The sequence below is a fragment of the Bacidia gigantensis genome (assembly GCF_019456465.1).
Source record: "Bacidia gigantensis strain McMullin 20006 chromosome Unknown contig_255, whole genome shotgun sequence".
NCBI lineage: Eukaryota > Fungi > Ascomycota > Lecanoromycetes > Lecanorales > Ramalinaceae > Bacidia > Bacidia gigantensis.
This window is the reverse complement of record NW_025408605.1, coordinates 952692-977711: the sequence shown is the minus strand read 5'-3', so window position 1 is coordinate 977711 and position 25020 is coordinate 952692. Positions and strand designations below refer to the sequence as shown.

The following is a 25020-nucleotide window of genomic DNA, read 5'->3' as shown; positions in this document are numbered from 1 at the left end:
GGATCAAACGGCACGCGAACAGTACCTAAGTTTCGCCGTCATCGGACTTGCCACCGTGAAGCCTGATAAGGTGGACGTGCTAAATAGTTAGCCACCAATGGCAGGCTTGTGGAGATTCTAGTCCAGCCTGAAGTCTCCATCTCCTCGAGAGTCTAGAACAATTATGTGTCAGGCATTGGTCAATCGCACCTGCTATTATCAGTGGTGAGCTGAAGCAGCCATTGTAAATACCCTCGTTGTTAGGTTGACGAAACAAATCTTGGCTTGGCTCAGGATTGAAGAAGCCAGGCTCTCAGATGCGCATTTGTGATACTTAATACCCTAGGCATTCTCTCGGGGGCTAGAGTAGCGCGATGTTTCTGGGATATCAACAATTTTGTCCGTGCAACAGCTCCCATACTTACAGTCGATGGATTCCATCACCGATCTCTGTCTGATGATCTCAGAAGACTTGGTGCCGCAAAGCCCAGTCAAGCCTTCAGATATCGAGTCTCTGTTCCCCGACCTGCTCGATCCTGCGCTAAAGCTGCAAACGAACTTGACGAAATGCGGCGGACACCTGTGGCCTGCCGGTTTAGTGCTGGCAGAATATCTCATACGCGAGAAATTGGATGATTTGCGAGGCATGACCATGTTTGTGAGTCCGGGCAACGTGGTCGACACAGCTCATGGCTGATTCTTCGAGCGTTAGACTTGAGTTGGGTGCCGGTAGTGGACTTGTCGGGTCGGTGTCCTGACATTCTCGTCTGATGAATGATGTGCTGATGCCTCTGAAGCCTTGCCATCGCGTTGAAGCTGAGGCAATTGCCGCCCACTCAATGCAAAGAGCCTACAAAGGTTCATGTGACGGACGGAGTCCCAGCCCTCATGCCTCTGCTCCAGCAGAACATCAGTCTGAACTTCCCAGATCCTGCCTCGCATGTGATCGTACAAGCCCATCTCTTGCCTTGGGGAGGAACTCTTGACCCTGCTATTCCCAAGCGTCCGGAAGTTATCCTGGCCGCTGATTGCGCGTATATCGAAGAGAGCTTCCCTTCATTGACGAGGACACTAGAGGAGATGCTGGGAGAGCAGACAACATTGTGGTTCTGCTACAAAAAGCGAAGGAGAAGGGATCGTGATTGCATCAAAATGATAGGAAAGATCTTCGATGTGCACTTCGTGAGAGGTGAATGGGAAAGCGATGGCGTGTTGCTCTACGAGGTCAAGAAACGGTTGCATAGAAAACCTGGGCCAGAATACTGATCATAAGCTCCAAGTTACCTTTATCTTATAACAACGCACCAAGCCCTCTGATGCATGAACGTTTTGTTTGAAACGGCGGCTTCGTCTGGCTTTCAAGCATATCGAAAAGAGATTGCAGTGTTAGCGGCCTATTCCCCGGTTGAGTGTTGTTGCCGCCACTGACTTGTCTAAGAAAGACATGACAAGAGTAGTACGCTGACTTTGATAAAGTTACACTATCTATCTCTCATCACTGTGAATGTAGCCCAAAGCTGGAGAGCATGGAGCAACCCTACGGCGTCACAGCTGCTAGGATCGAATTCATAGAGAAAAGCATCCGGAAAGTCGTCCTCTTTCGATGGTCTTTTTCCACGACCCGTTCGCAGATCGAGAAGGATGCAGAGAGCCTTGTCAAATATTACTCCATTGCTGAGGAAGTGATCCAGCTGCTCCTTAGCTACCTTGGCTACAACACAACCTCCTTCACTGGCCAACATCATATGGCGATCTTGCGTCCTCTGACGGAAACTGCAAATCCATTCTTTCTACTGCTTGGCTCCGGCAAAGCTTACGGATTCATCGATGCTCTAAGACAATTTCGCAATCGAATCAGTAAATACCAGAAGGCCGGGAAGGCCTGGGCTCAATATGGCCGCGGGGTCGTAGCAGCTCGGGGCTTTATGTTGAAAGCATTCTTCGAGTGGGGTTTACCGGACGTCTTCGAAGCATCGTTATGGGCATCCTTGAGATGCATACAGGAAGAAGTTGGTTACAACACCGGTCCCGAGCAGCTAGCTACCAGAATCAACGAAATAGACCCCACCATAGAGAAAGCAAAAGAACACTTCCACAACAGGGTAGGTTCAGCGCGAAGCAAGAATCGAAACATGGCAGATCTGAAAATGCCCCACGTAAATGCACAAAACCCGGCAAACCTACAGCTTCCTAGCCAATGTTCGAAGCGCAAGCGTGGAGAGTCAGTAGCACATGCGGCGAACAAATGGGTTCGAGGCGGTGTCGTGGGTAGATTTGCGAATCTTCAATGGCTTGCAAAGGATTCTGTGCAATCAAAGCACCTAAGATCCGTCGAGAAATCCGTCGATAAGATGTTCCGACCTGATCTTGAGGCATTACAGGCACAGTTTGGTGCGCAGCTCCACAAAGGGCTCAACATCGCTCAGGAGAGAGTTCGCACATTCCATGCTCCTGCAGCTAAAGCTCGCATTGTAGCGGAAAAGGCGCAAATTGTGGAGGTGATTGTCATCGAAGATGACTAGCGATTATGCTGTTCAAGTCGATGCAAGAGGAGGTCGCTGAAAGTGGCATATCAAAAGACAGCGCTCACCACAAAGGCTACAGCTTGTAACCACCAGCTCCCTTGCCCATGGCTACGCTAGCTTTCGTCTCCCTTCCCTCTGTATCCCTAATCTCCCCTTTCCTTCCAATAACCTTCACCCCGCCTCGTTTCAAATCCTTCACGACCTTCTCCTTCTCGTCAGCCTTCTTATTCCTCACCACCGCCCCCTTCCCAACGCCACTCGCAACTCCACCAGCCTTCTTAATCCTCTCCTTCTCCCTTCTCCGTCTTCTCAGCTTCTCTTCCCTCGTCATCTCTTCCCTCCCTACGGATAGCCCGCCTTTCGTTAGAACTTCCATCTTCTTGTCTCGTCCCTGCCCAGCCTTGTATACTTCCTGTGGCGCCAGCATGCTTTGCCCCACCTCACTTCCTGCATTCGGCCTCGCATCCTCCATCATAATGGTCGGCACATCCGTTACAACGTTCACGCTAGCCTCTAAAGGCTTCGGTCTAAAGTTCAAATTACACAGCGCGTCGAGCTTAGCGCTAACATCCTTCCACAATGCCTCTATCTTCTCGTGCTCTTTCTTCTCTATCTCGGACAATTTGTCCACGTACCCTTCCGGGTCTGCATTCTTCAGATGCTCAGCCTCGTAAATCTCTGCGAGGTTCTGCGTCGGCTTCCCATCATCAAGCTCGACCCCCCTCTCCTTACGTCTTTCCCTGATGCGGTAGTGAGCGTGCCAGGCCGACGTCTGATCACCTCATCGAACTCTCGATTAAGGATTCGTCGTTTTACCAGGGTCTCTATGTCCTCGCTGACTTCCTGCGTGATGACAGGTACTGGCTTGCCGGCTCGCTCGAATTCGAGGTCTTCCTCTAAAAGGGAGTTGAGAGGTCGGTCGGCAGCCCGGGCCTCCCCAGACATGGTCCAGGGTTTCTTTGCTACAGCTTCAGCTTCAAGACGCCGTATCTCCTTTGTGAGAGCTGCTTGGCGCTTTTGATGAGAAGAGCGCGGACCTGTGGGCTGGGAGGCGTTGGAGTCCGCCTCGGAAGGAGTGAGGTCGTCTTCAAAGATGTCGCGGCGGACGGAATCGATGGTGCGTTGCATGTCTTCGTCATTTTCCCGGGCTGCGGGTCCAGAGATTAAGGAGGAGGGTGGTTGGGTTTTAGGAAGGGCTCGTCGTCGAGCAGATTTGGTAAGTTTTCGGGGAGGAGGCTCGAAGAAGTCTCTGTACATAATGTTGTCGGTATTTTGCATGCCGTCTATGTCTTCCGTTGCGCCGTCGAGGTCAAGATCACCTTCTAAGTCAGAGTCGTCTTGCCGGTCGAGATTGACGTTGCCGAAAATTGGACCATCTTCCTTACTGGATGAAAGATCCACGGGCTTCCCTCGGCCTGGTGGGGCTATGTCAACGGTCTCGTTCGCACCAGCGACGAGAGGATTTGTTCCCCAATCCACGTCCTCCTCGTCGCTCGCTGCATCATCATCTTCTCCTCGAGCATCTTGCTGCTCTAGGAAGTCCGACTGGCGATTGAAGTCATCAATAGAGAAGAAACCGTCATTCAGTCCTGATCTATCTGGAGCAAAGGGTTCTTGCACCTCCTCATTTCCGTCGGGAGCAAAATCTACGTCGGTCTCTTCGATATCTTCGGTGACACCTTCCGCCCCCTCATCACTAACCCCTAGATCCTCTGATATGCCAGATAGATCGCCCACAATTAGCTGATCTCCTTCCGTGTCAATATCAAGGGTTTGATCTTCCTCGATCTCATCCCCCCCGTATCTCTTAGGTGGAGCGTTGGACTCTTCTTAGTCTTTCCATTCGCATGATTTATCTTTCTTGAAGGCGAACTTGCACGCTCTGGCAATCGAGATGCAGCCCTGTTTAGCTCAGCCGTAGTGGCGTCAAGTATTCTTTTCGCCTGTGCCCATATTTGGTCGATCTCGAAGCCATCGGTGTGCAGCTGCCGCAAAGCTAGTGGCTTGCTGTTCTCCCATGTATGTGTTCCGCCTCTTTTACGTTTTCGTCGCGCAGCTTGCTGTCTCACTTGCTGAAAGTGACTGATGTCCCTCGCCAAGGGGTCAAGGTACTGTTTCGCTATAGATAGAGCCTCCGAGTGCAGAGAGGGAGAGGGTTGCAGGAATTCGTGTGGCAATTGGGTGAGGGTTGATCCCTGCTGACGTAGGGAGGTCATGAGGGCGATCAACAAGACTTCTGTGGGGAACGAATTTCAAGCACCTATTGTGCTAGGTAGCTGAGCGGTTTTGACTTGCATTCTCATCTGAAATCTTTCATGCATGTGGAAAATATATCCGGGAAACTTTACACGAGTTTCCGATTGGGTTAGGCTGCGGTCCGGACTTAGCGACCGTTTTCGAAGTCAATCAGAGTCTCGGTAAGTTCAATGCCGGTGGTGCACTACCCGCATTCACACCCAGAGACCGTTGAGCGTCGTTCCTGCCCCGCCCTCGCCCCCGCCGATGGCGTAAAGCTATGGCAACCGTCCACCTCTGGCTGCAGTAGTACTGTGCTAATGCGAGCGATTGGCAAAATTCAATTGCATAATGTATTTTTTCACCAGCTCTAATACGTACCGCACTCAACTCAGATTGCCGGACATACAGCATTCGTTACCCGCACCTTTCGAACGCTGAGTCCCACACTCTTTTCTCGTTCTTCCATGCCCTTCCTCTCCTTTGCCCATATAAAGCATCGTGAGAGATGAAGTTTGGAGACACGTTGTTCAGGAGATCCGTTCCTGAGTGGTCTATACGTGAGGGACCCATGCTGTCGTCAATTCCGGTCATTGTTCTAATTGGTCACGCGACAACAGATAATCTAGACTACGACGATCTGAAGCGTCTCATCAAGCTTCACACAACTCAAGGCTCAACCCGTCCTCGGCCCATTTCCTACGGTTCCATTAAGGCTACAGAGGCACAACAATTTGAAGAGCGATTTTTCGATGAGTTGAAATTGCAGCACGAAAGAATCAATGACTTTCTGCAAGTCAAAGTGGGAGAACTCGCGAGGCGGCTAAGTATGAGCTCCGACCGCCACATCTTATCTTCTACTAAAGGATACTAGTCGACCTTGAAAAGGAGGCATCTAGACTCAAAGGGTCAGCAAACAATTTGGCTACACTTGTGCCAGGCAAATCGAGATCTAAAGCCTCGAAACTAGAAGTAAACATCGAAAAGTACGTATGATGTACCTAGGCCGTGAGCCATCTTCAATTGCTTATTAGATGCAGAGCTGGAACAGACATACAACGGCTTTCTCGATTCGTCAATGCAAATACTTTGGCTTTCAGGAAACTTTTCAAAAAATATAGGAAATGGACAGGATCAAGAACATTGGGGGACCGATTTGTCGCGCTTATATTTGACCCGCCGACGAGCCTTTTCAACCAGGACTTCGAACCACTGTTCCTTCGATACACCGCCATCATAGGAATCTTACGGGGGTCACCTGCGATCCTTCTTCAAAATACGCAATCAGATTCACGATACAAGAAGATATCAAACTCGGTGGGGAAGAGGTCACCAGCTGAGACTTTAGGTGCTACTACGCTACATGAAGCGAGCCAAAATCACGATCCATTGGTTCTTGACATATCACTGGCAACAACACCATTATCTAGCCGAACCACAAAGGCCGCTTATTGGATACACAGAGACAACTTGATCAATGCCGAGATTTTTCTTCTTCGACATTTGTCGCACCGGTCAGCGACTAGATACCAGTCGCCTAACCGAAAAAGTCCAGCCTCGTCCCATTCGTCGCTGCAGCATACGTCTACTGATTCCCCGAACTACGGCTTTGTTATATGTGACGATTCAATGAGGTTTGCCAAGCGCCAGAGTGGTGAGACCGTGGATGACATCGAAAACCAAATAGGGCAAGCATCTCAAAAAGCTGCAGCGAGCATTCGCTTCTCGAGGGCTTCTGAAGCTGTTCTGGCAATTCAAGATGGGCATACTTTCTTTCAAGAAGAGATGCAAAAAAAAGCCGTGCGTACTCTCTGGAATTCTACAACGCCGGAGTCAGGTTCATCAGAGGATGACAGTCCGTCGTCGAATTTGAGGCAATGGATATCAAACAATCCCAAAGTAGAACCCTTGGTCAAGGTATCCAGCCATCGCACTCAATTCCTTGGTCTTGATAACTCAGCATGCGAGGGTGTCTGGGTGACGCTCGACAATGCTGTCACGTTGATAAGTTGTTCTCGACAGTCTCTAGTGACGGATAAATCTACATTGGAACTCGGTAAGGATAGCCTAGCAGATGTGCAGCAATTCCCCCACGCAATTCTGGAGATACGTATTGAGGGGACTTGCTATGCTGGTCTCACCGAAGCCCTCGACCGGTCGCACTTAGTAAGAACACCCGCCTGTATTTTTAAGGACGAATTTCTAAGTGGTGACCAGGTTGAGCGAGTTCGTGGGTTTTCCCTGGAGACTCATGCCGTCGCAGCGACCTGTAAGCCTTACGGGCTACCTTCCCCTTATTGGGTACGTACGAGCTGTGATACGCAAAATTATACTCACAAGCTATAGCTTTCCGCGCTTGATAGAGACATTCGTAAAGTTCCCACGGAGTCGAGTGGGCGATTAACTAAAAGCACGGCTTTTCTTAATGAACCGATTTCGGCTCATTCATCCACTTCAGCGCATTCCACCCGTAATGGACAGTTAAGTAGTGGTTTTTCCACCACGCGAGGTGAGTCATCTGCGACCTCTGCTCCAGAAGCGGAAACGGTAGAGATTTTCAAGGCACCTCAAGCATCACCCCCCTTTGCAAAGAGTCCGCGGCGGCTCAAGCGAAGGCAGAGATCTTCGCAATCAAATGGCAAACCAGCACCGCAACGATACTGGAATGAATTTGATGATGGTTCGGAAGACGAGCAGGATGACGTTTTCTACATCAATGTGGACCCTGAGACAGCGAACCGGTTGCCGGGAAAGAATCGCATACATGAGTTGTATCGCAGAGTGCTTAACATGACCACGAGTAAAATGCCAACGGAACCTTACACGAAGACTTTCAAAGGCGCTGAAAGAGACCTCCTAGTATCGAGCGGAGACAACTCTGATGTGTCCGAAGACGAAACGTCAACCATTCGTCCTTACAGACGCAACTATTCCACTTTCACTGATCAGTCAAAGAATTGGTCAGATCCCGCACGGGAAAGGGTTCTCTCCTACAGCTGCGCATCCTCGTTCAGCGCGTCAATTGTCCTTCTCATTGTAGCTGGATTTTTGCTATCTGCTGGACGAAAGAAGGCGGAGTTCCAAGTTGATGTTGGTGTTGTTATAGCTGTGATTGCAGCCTTCGTCTTTAGTATCACAGGCATTGGATGTATGGTCGCTAAGCAAACCAATCTAGGCTGGCCCTATCGAACAGCAGTCATGTTGGGCGCCTTGTTTGTGCTAGTGGTAGGACTGGCGCTATTGGTAACTACAACCAACCGTTCACCGTAAGAAGTTGGGCATGTATTCATGGAATTGAGTGAAGCTTTGCAAAAGCAGTATTGTTTTGGGGGCACGGAGAGCGAGATGACAATAGATACCCATATATAGCGGTCTACTTCTTGGTTCTAATTTACACGTTTCTCCTGCTTCGCTTTCGCCTCCCTCATCTCCCCTAGTCTGTATACCGTCCGTCTCCTCGCCCGCTGTTCCTTCTCATACACATCCCAGCGTTCCCAGCCGTCCCTCTTCCTCCCCATAATGCTCGGATCATCCTCAATCTCGGTCTCTTCTAATTTCTCCCTCTCTTTCTCTGCCGCCCCCTTCTTCGCCCCCTCCATTTTCTGCTCTCTTCTCCTCTCACGTGCCTTCGCTCCCCTCTCCTGCTCTTCCAGCCTCTCCACCTCCCTTTGCAGATCTTCTTCTCCTTGTGGCCTGAACCTCGTGACCTTTTGCACATTCCTCGCCGTAATATCCCTCACGCCCTTCTCCGCATTCTCTTCACTCGCTGCCCGTTCCCTGACCAGGCTCTTAGCAGTCATCGCAAACCGCATGTCGCGGGGCCCATCCACAAGCTCCAATATCGCGCTGGCAGCTTGATCATGATGGTGGTTGATCGGCTCGATATGCAACACTCTCGTATAGCCTCCTGGCCTCTCCGCATACCGCTCACGCAGCTCGCCGAAGAGTTTGGGCAGGTGCTTGAAGGGTGTGAAGAGGATCTGCTGAGCGCGGACGCGGGAGGATGCTGTATTCTTCTTCCCAAGGGAAATTACTTTCTCAGCCAGACGCTGAGCCTCTTTTGCTTTGTGCCAGGTTGTTTGGATGGATTCGTGGGTGATGAGCGACGTTACAAGGTTGCGGAGGAGGGCTTGTCGATGGGCAGAGGAGCGGGAGAGGTGGCGGTATTTGATGGCGCCGCCGGCCATTGTGGGAGTCGACAAGCGAGAAGATGAGATGGTAATGGATGGGATTGGTCTACGTAGAAAGCGTCAAGAGCGTTCTCGAAATAATTCGTGACCAGGTCGAACTACACGCTAAAGTGACCATCAAAATAGCGTCGTGACCTCAAGCTGTGATTTGCCAATTTGGCTGAGTAAACATGAACACTATTTCTACGTTCCAAGCAGCCTTGCAAAGCCTACCAGTAGCTAATCTGTACTCCTACAAGCTCTGCTGATCGTTGAGGTAGTCGAAGCTCATGCTCGTAGATCTAGGCATCGAACAGTCTCGTTTCGTCTCGACAGTGTTTTCCTTGGTTGAAACCAAAGAAAACAGTGTTTAATGTTATGAGATCCGAATTTGTATTGCATTGCACAGATCATGTTCTAGGATTTTGATGATTCTATTCTGTATTTCTTTATTTGGTCTATGCTCAAATGCAGCGAATATATGTTTTTGGAGATGCTTGAATTCGTTTCCTACAGATTCTTTTTGCTAAAACTTTTCGATCGTTGCATCTATATCAAATGAAAGCTTTCACGTTTCGTCCAAGATGAGGTGGAAAGCCGTTTGCTTCTCGTTCTTGGTCATGAGAAACGTGTGATGAATCGTACACGAATAGAAACGGCACAAAAACTCTAGAAGCACAGCGGCCTTTGAGCACCTTTACCCCTCACAAGATCTGCTTCTTCAGCGTTCCGTCAGGATATCAGAAACTTCATACCTTAGGCTTTTGCCGAGGAAGTTACATTACGAATCCTGCACCATGAAAGATATTTTGAGCCCCTGAGGCAAAGTCACCGTGCAATGCGGGTCAATAATTTTCTTGAGATGGTATGTCTAGAACACCAAGATCTCCCTGTGGAAAGACCGGTAAAGCCAACTGCAGTCGATCTGCTGTCGGGCCACTGCGAACAGCATATAGGTGGTGAACGTTGAAAACCACTGGGCCAAGATGTCTAGACACTATGGATGTCTGCTGGGTTACTATATCTAACGATGATTGAGATCATTTTGGTACGAATATATTGCGGCCCTGAGCGCGAGGCCAAAGAGTCTTCGGACAATTAGATGCTTCAGGTGACGTCTACATCTAATCCTACATGCGGTATGCGGCTATGATACTTAAAAGCATGTGTGACGTCCTCTGGAGCGTTTCCTACTTGTGTACTCACAGCGGCCATGACAATCATAGAATCTGAGCTGCCCATTACAACAAGGACCAGGGGTGAAGCCGGCACTACTCCTCCACCACCTGATGGAGGCTACGGGTGGGTTTGTGTCGCGGCTTGCTTCATGATCAACTGCTTCACCTGGGGTGTTGTAGCAGTGAGTCGAAACGACGTGTTCCAGATTGTGAGAAGCCTTCTCTGACAACCGCTGCAGACATATGGAGTGTATCTCTCCCACTACCTTAGAGACAATTCCTTTCCAGGAGCAAGTACTCTCGACTTTGCGTTTGTGGGCGGGTTCAATTTCGCAGCGGCAACGCTCGTGGCACCTCTTGTTACCTACTTGGCGCGCCAATACAAAACTCGACCTCCAATGTTCTTCGGCGCCTTTAGCATTGGCGCAGGGCTGATTTCAGCATCGTTTGCCGTGAAAGCGTGGCAATTGTACCTCTCCCAAGGTGTGCTGGTAGGGATTGGGGTAGGATTCACATACGTGCCAAGCATCCCCATTCTTTCCCAATGGTTCTCTAAGAAACGCAGCCTCGCTAATGGCATTACGGCTGCGGGATCTGGGGTTGGAGGAATCATCACCACTCTCGCAACGGAAAAGCTGATTGAGAAGACGTCAATTGGATGGTCCTTACGAATCACCGGCATCGTTGCCTTCTTGATGCTTTTCACGTCAGTCATCCTAATCCGGGACAGGAACCACATAATTATGCCAGAGCAGCATCCCTTTGATCTGCGACTCCTGTCTCGCTGCGAGGTGTGGCTCTTACTACCATGGGCCTTCCTTTGTATGCTAGGTGCGTGTGTATTGGACATATTAACCCCAGAAAGAGTACAGCTAACCTTGAAATCTGCTCTAGGGCAAATGGTGCTGTTTTTCTCTCTGCCAGACTTCGCACTTGCTATACACCTTTCTCGGCCCCAGTCGACTTATGTCATCACCATCTTGAACCTAGGTACCGCTGTCGGACGACCTTTCATCGGCTCTCTGTGTGATCATTTTGGAAGGATCATAGTCCCTGCCATTCTCACGTTCGTGTGTGGGATCGTTTGCTTCGCTCTATGGGTTCCAGCGGAATCTTTCGGAGTGACCATTTTATTCGCTCTTGTCAGTGGTGCTATCCTTGGTGTATTCTGGCCGGTAAAACTCGATATTCCATGAGTGGAGCTGTTAAGTGTCTAACGAGATTGGCAGACTATCGGACCCATTTGTGCAGAGATCGTCGGTTTACAACAACTGCAATCCTTACTTTCTATTTCCTGGCTGACGGTGGTTTTGCCAGCGCTGTGTAAGGATTGTATTCCGTTCAAGCTTCTTCGAAGTCTAACGCAAAAACAGTCTCGGAGGCAATTGCATTAAAATTGAGACGTCCAGGTTCAGGCCGTAGTTACCTTTACAGCCAAATTTTTGCCGGGACAGCGTACATCTTTGCCAGCGTTTTCCTTTTTGCTTTACATAGAAGACACAAAGATCAGGAAAAGGCCAGAGAGAAGGCATGTGAATCATCGTTGACCTTGACTTCGACCAGCCATGGAGAAAGGTCGTAACACAGACTACCCTGTTTGAAACCGCAACCAATCAAAAGAGCACTAGACAATCAAGTGGTGATCTGTCCTCCGAAATGCAGCGATAGTTCTTGAACTGGACTAAATGACAAATGGGACTGAAAATCAATTCGCTGCATCGAGCTCTTATTAGACCCTGGTAGCACTGCAAGATTTGTTGTCTGAGCCCCTATTATTTTTCCACCTGAGGCACCCGAGACCGGTCACATGCTTAGACAGGCTTGACTAATCCTAAAGCCCCGGCAGATACGCATATCTCATCACGCCTGCGTAGCTGGAATATTTCTCAATACGCTAATAATTGCCTCTTCTGTGCTCGTTTTGGACCAAGGCAGAAAGTTGACACCACCTTGACGACAACGCTACCCATCTGACGCATTCATTTCCCTCCTCATCGGGGCCCAATGCTCAATAAGGATTGACGACAATGGACAACGGCCTACAAGAGAAGAAGCGAGCAGCTAAAGAGGTCACTGATATCCTCTTCGAAATATCTCAGCTTTTAGTACGTTTGTTTCTTTCACGTCTCTAGACAATGTCTCTAACGTCTGCACCAGAATACCGGACTCGACCGCCATACGATACCAATGTGCGTGTCATTGATCGAGAACGGCGTTCACCCAGAAGCTGTGGCTGTGAGCGATCCACCTGAAAGTCCTTGCGTGTGTCAGAGCTAAAGATTGAGTCGCAGGCTGTCATCGAAGAGCTTAGAAAAGAAGGAGCGAAAGAGCAATAGGCAGGGGTTGTTGACTTGCACGGAGGATATGGCAGTATGAGAACAGCGTATGATGCAGATTTATGGCAACAGGCTTGAGAAAGTCATTGTGAAACTGCATGAATTCAGCGGTGTTTCCAAAAGGGTTGCCAATAGCGCTATGGACGCCAGGACGCTGAGAAGGCCATCAACATGCCACCCGCACATCACGCAAAGGAGTTCTGTGAGATCATGACTTTTTGACCAAGTCTTCCGTCGTCTTGTCTCTCTGTCCGAGGCTCCCACTCCGGTCATGCGGCTCCAGCTTCTTACCATCACCAGGTCCTATATCGCCAGCCATAGCTTCCGCAGCAGCTTGCTTCAGTCTTTCGGTATCCTCAGATTTCACGTCATTCTTTTTGGATTCCTCGTCGTCACTATCACCAAGACTAAACGGGTCGTGCTCGGCGACAGGGCTAGGATCGGCAGCCGCCAGAGGCTGCCACTTGCTATTCTTTCCACCCGCGCCTGAGCCGGGGCGGTTGAGGGGCGATGGTGACTTGGGATAATGAATGTCTATCTCTTCTGGTGGACCATCTTGGAATGATACTCGGCGCCCCGCGTTAGACGGAGGGCGTGGCGTGGGTTTGAAGAGATCTGGATTTGCTTGCGGTCGGCTAGATCGCCGCTCTGGGTGTGCTGGTCAATGTCAGGTCAAAGTCCTCGCAATTTAGATGAATCTCAAGCGAACCTTCATTATCGTGTAAATGCAGACCAGCAAAGTCATCCCCAATGACTTGCGGGTCAGCGTCGTACCGTTCTCGATCTGTGCTTCTTCTACCGAATTCGCTACTTCGTCGGGAGCCGTATGTGTTTGGTTGGGTATAATTTTGCGCAGGAACAGCTGGTGCCTTCTGGAAGTCATCTTCATCTTCGCCATCTATCTTCTTTTTCAAAGTCGTGACCCATTTGTTGAAATTGTTTTGAGTCTCGAGGAAACCTTTCTTGATGTTGTCCCGTATCACGGGTAGATCGTCTGTAGACATTTAGTAAAGGCAACCCAAACCTTTGTACAAACTTCTGACCATCAAAAAAGCTGTGTTCTCTGTCCTCATCGTCGTACTGATTCGGTGGAGGTCGCTCCTGCCGCTGAGGTTGCCCTCGACGCTGTTGCTGAGGAGCGGTGCCATACGAATCGGCTCCGTTGTAATGCTCCGCTAGCTGCCGAGCATATCTCTCGTCAGCCGCAAGCTGGTCTTCTTCTGCCGTTGTAGGCGGCTGCTGTCTCCTTGGAGGTTGTGGAGGGGCAGCAGGCTCAGCAGCGTCAGGGTCGGACATGCCGAGGAGCGCATTGAACGCGGGTTCCACTCTGCCACCACTGGCGCGCAAGACTGCCTTAATGACAGAGGCATCGATGGCTGGGAAGGCTTCCTTGAGAGTATTTTCTGCTTGCTGCTCTGGAGCTAGCGGCCGCGGAGGTTTTGGGGGAGCAACATCCTCGCCAGATCCTGGATGGGGGGTAGGTTTAGAAGGTGTGGACTTGTTAGGAGGTGACGAAGGGGCATCGGCAGTATCGTCATCGAAGTCTAGGGCTTTGGCGGTCGTAGGCGACTCGGGGTGGGGCTCAGACTTCTGGAGGCCCATCAACAGGCTGGTACAGCATCCACCTTGAAGAGTTACATACGGGTTTCTCAGCATCTGCCATTCTGAGCGGGAGATGATACTCCTTCTCCTCAGTTCAGACTTTGGTTCACAGATAAATGACTGCTCAGGTTCGGTATAGTGATTTTCTGTTAAAGGTAGTTGGAAAAGTTGTTGGCCATGAGGAACGTAGATGCTGGTGTGGCGCCGGGGCTGTGGCGGTGTGGGTTTTTGAAAAGGGGTTTTCTGACTGCTTAATTGTCACCGACCTCTTACACATCACATTTCTCCACGACAGACTTAGATATTAGGATGGAGCTAAGTAACTTGATACGTTCGAATTCCAGAATGTAGATTCAGATGTAGGTTGAGCAAGCTAGAGGTGGAAGAATGGCAGCGGATTTTGACCTTTCATCCTCGTTCATCCCAGCATTGCACAAGCCATCTTCTCTTCTTCCAATAGCGCGCCATCGTAAGAACATTCTGTATTTGATAGATACCTTCCCTGTCACCATAATTGTTGGGCAGACCGGAAGCGGAAAGACAACCCAGGTTCCTCAATTTTTAAATCAAGCACGATGGACTGCAGACGGGAAAGTGATCGGGGTCACCCAAGTACGTGAGTTCGTTCCAGTCAAACAGTGAAGACACTACATCTCACAAAATATAGCCTCGCCGTGTCGCTGCAACAACAGTCGCCGCTCGAGTAGCGGAGGAAGTTGGCTGCAAGCTTGGTGAAGAAGTAGGCTACTCGATCAGATTCGAGGACCTCACTAGTGTCAAGACCCATATCAAATTCGTGACCGATGGTTTATTATTACGCGAGGCCTTGGCTGATCCTCTCCTATCCAAGTACTCTGTTGTGATGGTAGATGAGGCGCATGAACGATCGCTGAGTTCTGATATTCTGCTTGGCGTCTTGAAGAAGATCCGGAAGAAGAGGCCAGACTTACGCATTGTTGTCAGTAGTGCTACGTTACAAGCTGAGGGTATCCTCAACTTTTTCTCGAGCAAAACGCACGCCATAGATGGAAGCGACACACAGCTAGCCATTGGCAGAATAATCAGTCTTGAAGGACGAATGTATCCCGTCGACATTCACTACCTCAGAGACCCAGCAGAAGACTACTTAGAAGAAGTCGTCAAGACAGTGTTCGAGATTCACTCCAGCGAGCCAGAAGGCGACATTCTCGCCTTCCTGACCGGCCGTGAAGAAATCGACGTCGCCCTCAAGATGATCACTGACCGTTCTCTCGCTCTCCACCCAAAAGCCCCGTCTGTCCTGGCTCTTCCACTCTACGCTGGGCTCACAAGCGAGCAACAGCTTTCCGTCTTCGACCTTGCCCCGGAGAACACCCGCAAGGTGATTGTCTCGACAAACATTGCTGAAGCTTCCGTGACCATAGACGGCATAATCTATGTAATTGATTGCGGCTTCGTGAAACTTCGTGCCTACAATCCTCTCACAGGGATTGAAACGCTGACTCCCACCCCAGTCTCAAAAGCTTCAGCGATCCAAAGAGCGGGACGCGCTGGCCGCACAAAGCCGGGAAAATGCTACCGTCTCTATACCGAAAGGGCTTACGACGCGCTCACTGAAGCCACGGTGCCCGAAATCCAGCGCTCAAACCTGGCGCCTGTGATTTTGCAGCTGAAAGCTCTGGGTATTGACAACATTCTCCGCTTCGATTTCCTTACTCCGCCGCCAGCGGAACTTGTCACTCGCGCACTCGAGCTCTTGTATTCTCTCGGCGCTCTCGATGATTACGCCAAGCTCACTCGGCCAATAGGTATCCGGATGGCTGAACTAGCGGTTGAGCCGATGATGGCGAAAGTCCTGCTGGAAGCACCAAGCATGGGCTGTTTGAGCGAGATCCTCTCCATAGCCGCGATGACCAGTCTGCAAGGCTCGGTATGGTTCGAAGGTAGCGATGGACGGAAAGGGCAGGAAACGAGTAGGAGGAAATTTGCGGCTGAAGAGGGCGATCACTTAACATTGTTGAATGTCTATGAGACGTTTATTACGAAAGGAAGGAAGGAGAGCCGATGGTGCAGGGAGAATCATCTAAACTTCAAGAGCATGACAAGGGCTGTCAGTGTGAGGAACCAATTAAGACGGTATCTGGAGCGGCTGGGTGTACAAGTGGAGGAGTCACTGGCCCCTGGACAGAAGCAGAAAGTGGACGGCAATGATCGAGCGGTCCGAATTAGGAGATGCTTGACCACGGGATACTTCGTGCATGCGGCGAGAATGCAACCGGACGGGACTTTCAAGACCGTGAATGAGAGTGTGACATTGCATGCGCATCCAAGCTCGCTCATGTTTAATCGAAAGGCGGACTGGGTAATTTTCCATGAGCTTATGGAGACGGGGGAGAAGACCTTTATCAGGGATGTCACCAAGATTGAGAAGAATTGGCTGTTGGAGGGGGGTAGCGGGGAGTACTATCAATTAAAAGATGGAAGCAGGTCAAAGACAGCCGGTGTGTAACAGGCAGTCATGATGGCTGAAATCAGCTGGGGCAAGACGGAGAAATCCAAATGCAGCAACTTTGTCATGATTGTGATTCAACATTCGCCAATTCCTCTGTACTATCATGCCGTTCATGAAATTGCGTTGTTTGTTATTAGGCTGCATTTCCCAGCCTTCGAGACTCCAGAGTATGCATTACAAAACATCCTGATGATGATCCCAATCCAGTTACAATCGAAAATCAAGCCATGAGCTGATACTGTGCTGAACACCAACGCTATGATGTACAATATCGGTCCTGTAAACCCTAATTTGGTCGAGGTGAGTACCACAAGAAAGCATAGAAACAGGCCCAGAGAAAAACTCGATTTGGTCACTCAATACCATCCGTTCTTTCTCTAAAGATAGGTGGAGCATCGGGTAGTTGGTTAATCCTCTTTTTGACGAATTCGAAGCTTGAGAAAAAGATGGTGTTGATTAAGCACGAGCGAGCCATTGACACGCCGATCCCCGAGTACATGTTGCGCTTGAAGAATTCGATCTTTGGCACGGTTACCTTCTGACCCTTCGGCGTGGAAAGGCAGTTACGTTGGTAGTGGGTTTTTGCAGTATCGATGGGATATATCTGTTGAGGTCGTGGTCAGCAAAACTCGAATCAGGATCTAACGTAAGGTATGGATAGACATGTGGCGGATCACATAGGGAGGTTTGACGTACACAAGCCCACGAAACCAGGCCACAAAACCCTCCAGCAACAGCAACGGAAAGTGGAGAGGTAGGTGAGTCGCTCTTTTGAATCTTGACTAGCATTTGCTTTGTGCTCTCATATGTAGTGAAGTATATGATCGTGCCGATAGTGTCTCTAAGGAGATGCAAACTAAACCCAGAGTACATCCCGGAGAGGCCGCGGTTGGTAATGATGTTTTTGGCTGTGAGAATGGTGCCTTTTCGCTGGTAGCTTGACTTCAGTACTGGGTCCTCCATGCTGGAATGGTTACGATTGGCCATCAGAGTGGATATCTGGGCAGACATTTTGGTGAGCTCAAAAGGACCTGAAAGATTATCAGTCCAGAAAAAGACCAGTAAGCTTCCCTTTACCCACAAGCTACAAAAGTGATTAGGGCCCCTGCTGTTCCCCCGGCGGCACCAAAACATGCCATTGTTGCCAGTGTTGGGGTGCTACCTGGTCGATTGACTATGACTAAAGGTTCATCGCCTCCTGTGGCCCTTCCAATGGCTGCCGAGTACTTGTACTTCGCTTTTTGGTAGATTGAGAATGATGTGGTCCTCACAAGAGTAACACTGAACATTGGCGCAAGTGCACCTAGAATCGACATTCGATTATCCTCTATATCTCACACTCACTGCACCGGACGTACCTCTCCAGAAGCCCTTCAACTTTTCCGTCCGATACGTGTGGGTGACGCAGTCGACAACAGATTTGTAACGATAGCTGACTTGGGTCAGCCAAAATGCTATTGAAGAGTCATGGTGAATATCATACGCCTGCATACGAGTTTTGACGGAGTCAAGGGGGAACTACTCGGGGATGTCAGCCGGCTTTTCCAGCGGAAGAGCTTCAGTACGCACTGCGGACAAGGTGCTCATTATACTACTAGTACTACTAGCTATCATGGTTCGATGTGATTTCGCCCAGGCCGCCGTCTGGTCAGACATGGGGATGATTCCAGATGGCACGTGATCAAGCGCAACATCTCCGCCGCCGGGCGCGGTGGTCCGCTCGTGTACTCCTGGCATGCTCATTTGTATGTTTTCGACTATATGCTCAGCCAGGGCTAATTGGGCTGCGCTTGCAGGCTATTCGCGGCGGAGAGGGGGCGGACCAGGACCATATGCAATCCATGAGGCTAGCTTTAGGTCATCAACGTCGTCAATGGGCCTGGTCCGTTTGGGACAAGCAATCAGCGAGAGGACCAGAAGGGTAAGAGGGAGATGCGGCGGCGAATTGTAAGCTGGTCGTTCCTTTCCTGATGATGCCTGCCCACGCGACGGTCGAGAAGCAGGCGGGGGGTATGAAGGTGGGGTGGAGAGACAAAGGAGGGGCGCTGCAGGGCGGATAGTGGAGGAGCACTCTGCATGGAATCATGCAAGATCGACTCGGTGGGAATATATCGAGGTTCTAAATGATACCAGAACGGGGTGAGGAAGCACACGAGCAGGACAGGAATGAATAAGACTAGAGGAAAGGAGGGTGTCGAAGGAGTAGAATGGCTGACGCAACTATAGGTACTCTATACTGCGTCAACGCGGCTTTGATTGGCCGTATTCCCACTAGCGTCTCAAGAAGAGATTTCCCAGCGCTAGTCTCCATGGGGCACCGAGGCACTGAGGAATATGAAAATATGCATCAAGAGGTAGATTTGTGGAATGGAGACGACGATGCATTCTACATGTCAATCGTCTCGTTGAATCGGAGAATCCCATTGCCCCTCAAAATCCCGTCAACGCCGTCAGGCATCTGACGTCCATGTTCTCCTGCTCCACTTTGCGGCCCTTCTTGTGATGTGTCCATCACAAGAACCAGTCCTGCCACCTTGATGGATCCAATCAGGGACGGTACCATTTTCTGTTTCAAACTGTCAATATGGCACATGCTTCCTCGCCGGCGTGGAAGCGCGATCAACTTACCAGTAGCCACGAACTGCAAACAAGCCCCATGAAATTACTGTTTTGCGCCATCCTGACCATTTCCTTGACCGACATCGATTGTTGCCCATTGCTAGCGACCGAGAAAGTCGGACATGCCGCTTGCGCCGGGTCCGCCTCACCCATGACTTCAAGCCCGTTGCATAAAAGCACCGGATCTGTTCAATGAGTCAGCTACTTGTTCGCTTCCAGTAAGTTCAAGACCCAACTATACAATTTGGCTGCTTCCAATTCAAGGCCGTACAAATGTCGGGGTTGTAGGATGAGAAGACGATGGAGCGCACAAAGTCTGGCGTCTGCTCTCTGGTAATCCGAGTATGCTCGAAGACCGCCTTGAGAATAGCATCAACAAAATTGTTGATGTTGGGGCTGGGGCTAAGCCCTAGCTCTTGCTCTTGGGAAGCTGTCGGGAACAGTACTCGAATCTCTAAATGGATGCTTGTTGGAAGGTGTGATAGCACATCTTTTAGACTTGCAAATGACGAGGCGAGAAGGTGGTGGATCTCAATGTTGTCCTCGGGTGTTTTCCGTGCAATGCTGGCCAGCAGCTCATCCTGGTTGATATCTCGAAGGCCGAGATTCGAGTACTGACCAAACCTCAATCTGCTAATAGGCACGTCCAATCCCTGATGATCAACGCACCACTTTGAATACAGCACAGGAATCCCATCTCCTGTGACTTGGACAAAGAGCTGTACGTAATTTCCTGACAAGCTAGAGCCAGTTATGAACCCATTTGGGTGACTATCGATCTGACTTGTAGCTCTCCAGTAGGTAGCAAAGGTTGTGACGTCTAATGGCATGCTTTGAAACGGCTTGATGACCTGAAATGCAAAGCTTATCTGTCCAATAGGCCGCAGACGAAGGTCAAATAAGGGTAAACAGCAAGAGCCCGAGCTGTGTGCTTGCGCCGTAAAAAGGGCCGGGAGTGCAACACTTCTCGCAATGACCTTTGATCCAAACGTGGGATAGATGTCAAAGTCGATCGAGAAGGAGCCGAGGACATCAATCTGAAAAGGGACGACTCGGGCGTCTTCTTGTATAGGAAGCATGATATTGCGAGGAATGACGTCGCAAGACTTGGAAGAAATTGTCAGACGTGCTGCCGGGTATTTGCTGTCATGGTAGAAAATGATTGCGTCGGACCCTGTCGTTTCGAAGCTCAGTTGTATGAAGGTTTTATTGTCCAGAAAATTATGGCCGTAACGCCGAAGTGGTATTATTGGAGGAGGCAGTGACAAGTCTGGGATTCCGTCCCCTCCAGTAGGCTCAGCAATTATATCCTCCGATAGTGGAAGTGATGATGTCTGCCTGAGACGAGGCTGAGGTCCATCTGTGGATTCTTCTTCCAGGTTGAGGAGCCTCATGCAGCCTAGGTGGCCTTCCCAAGCAGCGTAATACATCGCGGAACAGCCTTTCTCATCCAAGATCGTCGTATCGACACCTTGATCTACAAGAACTTGTATACAATCGACCTGGCCTTCAGAAGCTGCGTGGAACAAAGGTGTCCATTGGTAGAATTTATCTCGTTGATCAAGATCTGCGCCATATTTCTCCAATAGAAGCAAAGTCTCTGGGTTCTGCCCAGATCTGGCGACAAGATGCTGTGGATACAGTCCCTCAGCGTCCGGCAATAACTTTGCAGTTTGTTCTAGTAAGAGCTTGACAATAGCGGTCCGACCGTACTGACAAGCCAAGTTTAGCGGCACATGGTCCGATTCGTTCTCTGGATCAAGACAAGCACCGTATTTGAGAAGCTCCTGCACACAATCTAGCTGATTATGGGCAATGGCATGTATGAGTGGTGTAAATTTGTCGTGGTCCGACTCATTTATCGTCCGAGGGTTCAGCCGTAGCAGTTGCTGTACCATAGCTACTCGACCCATGATACAGGCGTAGTGCAGTGGTATTCTTCCATATACATCTGGCCTAGAAACATCAATTCGATGTGCAAAACCTATTTGCAAGGCAGCTTGATTGCCGGAAATAGCAGCTTCATGCAGGCAATTCCTTTCATTAACTTCATCTTCAGCTTGTATATCTACCAAACCGCTTGACAAAAGGAGGGCCAATGAGGTCTCTGATGCATCAGGAATTGCAGCCAGAAATATCCTCGTGAATCGGTCTTTGGCGTCAGGAGGTGTCAGCAAGCGAGTGATCCAGTCTTGAAGGGTAGAGATGTTGCTGTTGATTGCGGCTTGCAAAAATTGTGCATCGATATCATCATTGTCAACGCTGACCGCCTGACCCGTCACCGTGTACTCAATAGGTCTATTTGGCTCGTACCGGATGTTTTCACCTTCAGCCCAGGCAGTAAGTTCTTGGATGCTAGTTGTTGCTTGATCCGAAAGATCGCTAATCACGTCGCGATTGAAGCATGGTTGGACTTCCACAGCGCGGGATAGATAAAGCTCCTTGAAGCGTGACTGACCCGCAATCAGTCAGATCAAACGAGAAAGCCTTGATTCTCACCTTGGAGGTCTTGTCCCACTGGCGTCTGTTAATAACAATGTCAGAGTTTGCAAATATCACACACCTTCTTTAGTATCTTTGAAAAGGCTGTATTATTGATCTCGACGAATTGCTAGAGTACGTCAGACGTGTCAACCGGTTGATCAGAGGTATATTCACCTGCAACTTATTGAGATCGTTGCAGAACAGCTGAAAGCCTTCTTCTACTACGATAAAGCTGGCTGAGACTTTAGAGCGTGTGTTCGTCCTTCCCTGCATTAACTTCTTTTTATCTAAGAGAGTCTTCAGACGGAGCTTAAGCTACTGAGAAGTAAGCATCGCGGGCAGAATGTACAGCAAGATTCGCGCGGACCTCAGCTTCCTTCTGCAAGTAGAACGCGTTGACTTTTTCTAGCTCACGTTCCTTGAGGCCTTCAGCGACTTCCCACTACTGCTCAAATCTGAATAACAAACCAGCCGGAAAAAGAAAGCTGCTCTATTGGCTTGCAGCGTCCCTTGTGGGTCCTGGCTCTCCTGAACCTGGGATAACGCATTTTGAGGAAGAATTGGTGGTGTTACACTTAGATATTTGATGAGCTATGTATTAATTAGCTCGACATGCATAATTGACAGTCGCCGTCGAAACTTGGTTCAACCTTTTTGAGCGCCTTGTAGTTCACGAAACTCGTGGCATATTCAGGGACTTCGAGTTGCCGTTTTTGGAGGTGCTTGCCGAATTTCCTTGATGAAGCTGATTGTTAGGTGTGAAATAATGTGACAGCATGAGAAAAGAAGGCCGATGTATGATCAAGATGCAACATCATATTCAGTTGACGTACATTATAGCTGCTTGATGGTTGGTAGTTGGTGCTTGGTGCTTGGTGCTTGTAGCTAGTATCTCTATCACTTCCTAGACTAATGTCCCGAGAGGTAGGCGAAAGGAGAGCTCAGGGCAACCAAGTCCCAATGTTCCTTTCACGTCCCAGCCATTACTATGCATGCAAGTGTTGCGAAAGGCAGAGCAGAGCTATGGTATTGTTGGGACACTGACACACGGTATCAAGATTGAGACGAGGACCAATCGTTTTGCCTTTTCTGTGGCGACGCCAATCGTGATATTCCCGACCTGTAAAACTTCAACAGGTCCCACCATTTTGGATGGAAGGGCGACTGGAAGGAATTCATCGCTATTGCTGCTGTTTTGATGCAACCAATTTGGACCATTTGGTGCATTCAGTAGGTGCAAGGTAAATGTACCAATCATCGAATTGAACGCTGTCACGTTTTTCTTGCTAGAGCGTACCCTAACCAATTACGTGAGATCGCAGTGCAGTAGATAAACGCAATTTTACAATCTTTCAGAATGCTTTTAGAATCAGCAAACACTTTCGTGGGAGAACACTCAGTATGTGATTAGTCTATCGACAAAGCGTTGTGAGTTAAGACGGCTACACGCCAGAGAAGCTGTCCTTGATATATACATCGCCACCTCACCTTCCTTTCAAGCCATTTCCTGAGCAGTTCTCCACCGTCATTCGCTAATTATGATTCCCAAAAATCGTACTCCGTCGCCGCGATATTGAGGAAAGAAATGAACTTCAGCGAGATAAGCCCGTCGACTTCTGTTCTGTCGGATATTTCATGTACCACTGCAAGAAGATAAACCACAGAAAGATTGTTGATTAGTATCGAAACCCCAGGGCGGCACCATGACCAACTCCACCCCAGATCCGAGCTGTGCAGGAAATGAACGCCGTAGAAATATGCTCGGGTATCAGACCGGTCTAAAAATTTTGTGCGATGCCGGCACTTCCCTGGGGAGGTAGGACTGAAGGATTCTCGATCCGTGTATTTCTTCGAGCTGGAACATCCCGAATCACTGGTTGCGCACCACCGTAGCTACCGTCTCCATACGGACCATGCTGCGGCATTCCTTCATCATAATATAAACCGTCGTTGTAATATTGCTGCCCAGGTGCACCTCCAGGTATACCTCCCTCGCCTGAGGTGTCCGACCTGTGAGCGTTTGAATATGCGGAAGACGCATTCGACGGTCCACGGTTGATGTTGTTCTGGCGGTTGTCATTCGATGGCACTGCTCCAAGAGCACCAATAGTCTCAGAGTCTCCTGTCAGTGGTCGTCCATTTGGCGAATTGCCCACAAGCGGATCATTAGAGTGTGCGTCTGAGCTTTTGTTTGTCCCTCCTGTGGGTGAACCATTGGCATATCGGCCAGTGTCGCTACCGCTAGTAGATCTTGCAACACCTATGGGACCATTTCCACTCGACAGTGTTGTTGAAGGTTTTCGTGCCGTGGACGTTGTACCCCAACCTCGATAGCCCGAGCCGTCTTTCTGTGTCATCTCACCCTCATCTCCATTGCTGCTAGCGCCACCAACGACTGGTAGTGTGGGATCGTTGTTGGGATTGAATCCATATTCTTCGACCTCTTTTCGGCGAAGGTCTTCCGCCTCTTTCCTTTGTTTTCTCTTACGCCAGAAAACTATGGCAAGCAGGACGATTATAGCGACAGCGGCAACAGGAACCACTACAGCGACAGCGATCTTAGAGCCAGCAGAGAGCCCTCCAGGACTAGGATTGGTAGTCGAGCTTGCAAGAGCTGCGGATCCTGATTTACTTGTTGATGACGACGATGCTGTGACGGTGCGGGTCGCCGAGTCTGTAGGAAATCTTTGTCCAGATGCTGTTGATGTTCGTACGACAGTTTGCGGTGCTAGGGTGGACCCCGCAGCATTTGACTCAATGCTCGTAGAAGCGGCAGTAACCACGACGACTGACTGACTTTGGGTAACAGTACCTGCATCTGCCGCTGAGGTTAATGGCGAGGAGCTCGATGGAGCGTTGATTGTTGATTGAGGTAATGATGTAGTCGTGACCGCAACAGAGCTCGGAGAAAGTGTTGCAGAGTCTTGAATTGACGAGACTGCTACAGGTTGACTGACGGGCTGAGCTGGACCCGAGTTGAAGATACCTAGATACCCGATTAGATCAGAGAGCCATTTTCGGGCCTTTGCTGTATCACGAACCTGTTTGGTTACTGGGAGAAGACATTGTAGGATTGGAAGCCAAGTCCTCAGCAGGTCGATTAGACGGCGAAGGCTGGCGGACTCTCGATACTGATCAAGCCAGATTGCTTGGAGCAGCAAGTCAATGCGCCCGTAGATGTTGTGCGATGAAGAGCGATGGATGATGGATGATGGCAGTGAGAATTGTGTGGGTTTCAATTCGTGTTGCTGGTTCAGAATCTCTTGGTCGCAAGCCTCTGATCCGGCCCACAATTTGCCGCTCCTCTTGCCCTCCTGCCGCCCCACCTAACCGACTTCAATTGTGATACCAGGAATCACCTTCAAGATTTCCTCAGATGCGGTCTGGGGAAGGACTCGGTCT

At 49.7% G+C, this 25020-nt stretch overlaps 9 protein-coding genes across 9 annotated transcripts; 3 read left to right on the top strand and 6 right to left on the bottom strand.

Moving 5' to 3' along the window:
• Positions 1–409: 409 nt before the first annotated feature.
• KY384_007019 (uncharacterized protein) lies at positions 410–2501 on the top strand (the record flags this gene model as incomplete). The annotated part of the gene is made up of 4 exons (XM_044815512.1): positions 410–641; positions 686–728; positions 777–1168; positions 1456–2501. 4 exons carry the CDS (start codon positions 410–412, stop codon positions 2499–2501), a joined length of 1713 nt encoding a protein of 570 aa, XP_044667386.1.
• Positions 2502–2577: 76 nt separating this feature from the next.
• KY384_007018 (uncharacterized protein) lies at positions 2578–4720 on the bottom strand (the record flags this gene model as incomplete). The annotated part of the gene is made up of 3 exons (XM_044815511.1): positions 2578–3276; positions 3321–4333; positions 4378–4720. The coding sequence occupies 3 exons, from the start codon at positions 4718–4720 to the stop codon at positions 2578–2580; spliced, it is 2055 nt and encodes a 684-aa protein (XP_044667385.1).
• A 590-nt stretch (positions 4721–5310) lies between these two features.
• KY384_007017 (uncharacterized protein) lies at positions 5311–8041 on the top strand (the record flags this gene model as incomplete). The annotated part of the gene is given in 5 exon segments (XM_044815510.1): positions 5311–5566; positions 5614–5725; positions 5780–7040; positions 7086–7951; positions 7963–8041. The coding sequence occupies 5 exon segments, from the start codon at positions 5311–5313 to the stop codon at positions 8039–8041; spliced, it is 2574 nt and encodes an 857-aa protein (XP_044667384.1).
• An 84-nt stretch (positions 8042–8125) lies between these two features.
• KY384_007016 (uncharacterized protein) lies at positions 8126–8926 on the bottom strand (the record flags this gene model as incomplete). The annotated part of the gene is made up of 1 exon (XM_044815509.1): positions 8126–8926. The coding sequence occupies one exon, from the start codon at positions 8924–8926 to the stop codon at positions 8126–8128; it is 801 nt and encodes a 266-aa protein (XP_044667383.1).
• Positions 8927–12630: 3704 nt separating this feature from the next.
• Positions 12631–14085, bottom strand: KY384_007015 (uncharacterized protein; the record flags this gene model as incomplete). Its single annotated transcript, XM_044815508.1, has 4 exons — positions 12631–13079; positions 13132–13416; positions 13466–14012; positions 14065–14085. 4 exons carry the CDS (start codon positions 14083–14085, stop codon positions 12631–12633), a joined length of 1302 nt encoding a protein of 433 aa, XP_044667382.1.
• Positions 14086–14411: 326 nt separating this feature from the next.
• Positions 14412–16512, top strand: KY384_007014 (uncharacterized protein; the record flags this gene model as incomplete). Its single annotated transcript, XM_044815507.1, has 2 exons — positions 14412–14636; positions 14692–16512. The coding sequence occupies 2 exons, from the start codon at positions 14412–14414 to the stop codon at positions 16510–16512; spliced, it is 2046 nt and encodes a 681-aa protein (XP_044667381.1).
• Positions 16513–16867: 355 nt separating this feature from the next.
• KY384_007013 (uncharacterized protein) lies at positions 16868–18252 on the bottom strand (the record flags this gene model as incomplete). The annotated part of the gene is made up of 5 exons (XM_044815506.1): positions 16868–17119; positions 17212–17546; positions 17597–17818; positions 17874–17947; positions 18038–18252. The coding sequence occupies 5 exons, from the start codon at positions 18250–18252 to the stop codon at positions 16868–16870; spliced, it is 1098 nt and encodes a 365-aa protein (XP_044667380.1).
• Positions 18253–19358: 1106 nt separating this feature from the next.
• KY384_007012 (uncharacterized protein) lies at positions 19359–21891 on the bottom strand (the record flags this gene model as incomplete). The annotated part of the gene is made up of 3 exons (XM_044815505.1): positions 19359–21587; positions 21634–21658; positions 21755–21891. 3 exons carry the CDS (start codon positions 21889–21891, stop codon positions 19359–19361), a joined length of 2391 nt encoding a protein of 796 aa, XP_044667379.1.
• Positions 21892–23396: 1505 nt separating this feature from the next.
• KY384_007011 (uncharacterized protein) lies at positions 23397–24684 on the bottom strand (the record flags this gene model as incomplete). Its single annotated transcript, XM_044815504.1, has 2 exons — positions 23397–24604; positions 24660–24684. 2 exons carry the CDS (start codon positions 24682–24684, stop codon positions 23397–23399), a joined length of 1233 nt encoding a protein of 410 aa, XP_044667378.1.
• Between the last annotated feature and the right edge of the window lie 336 nt (positions 24685–25020).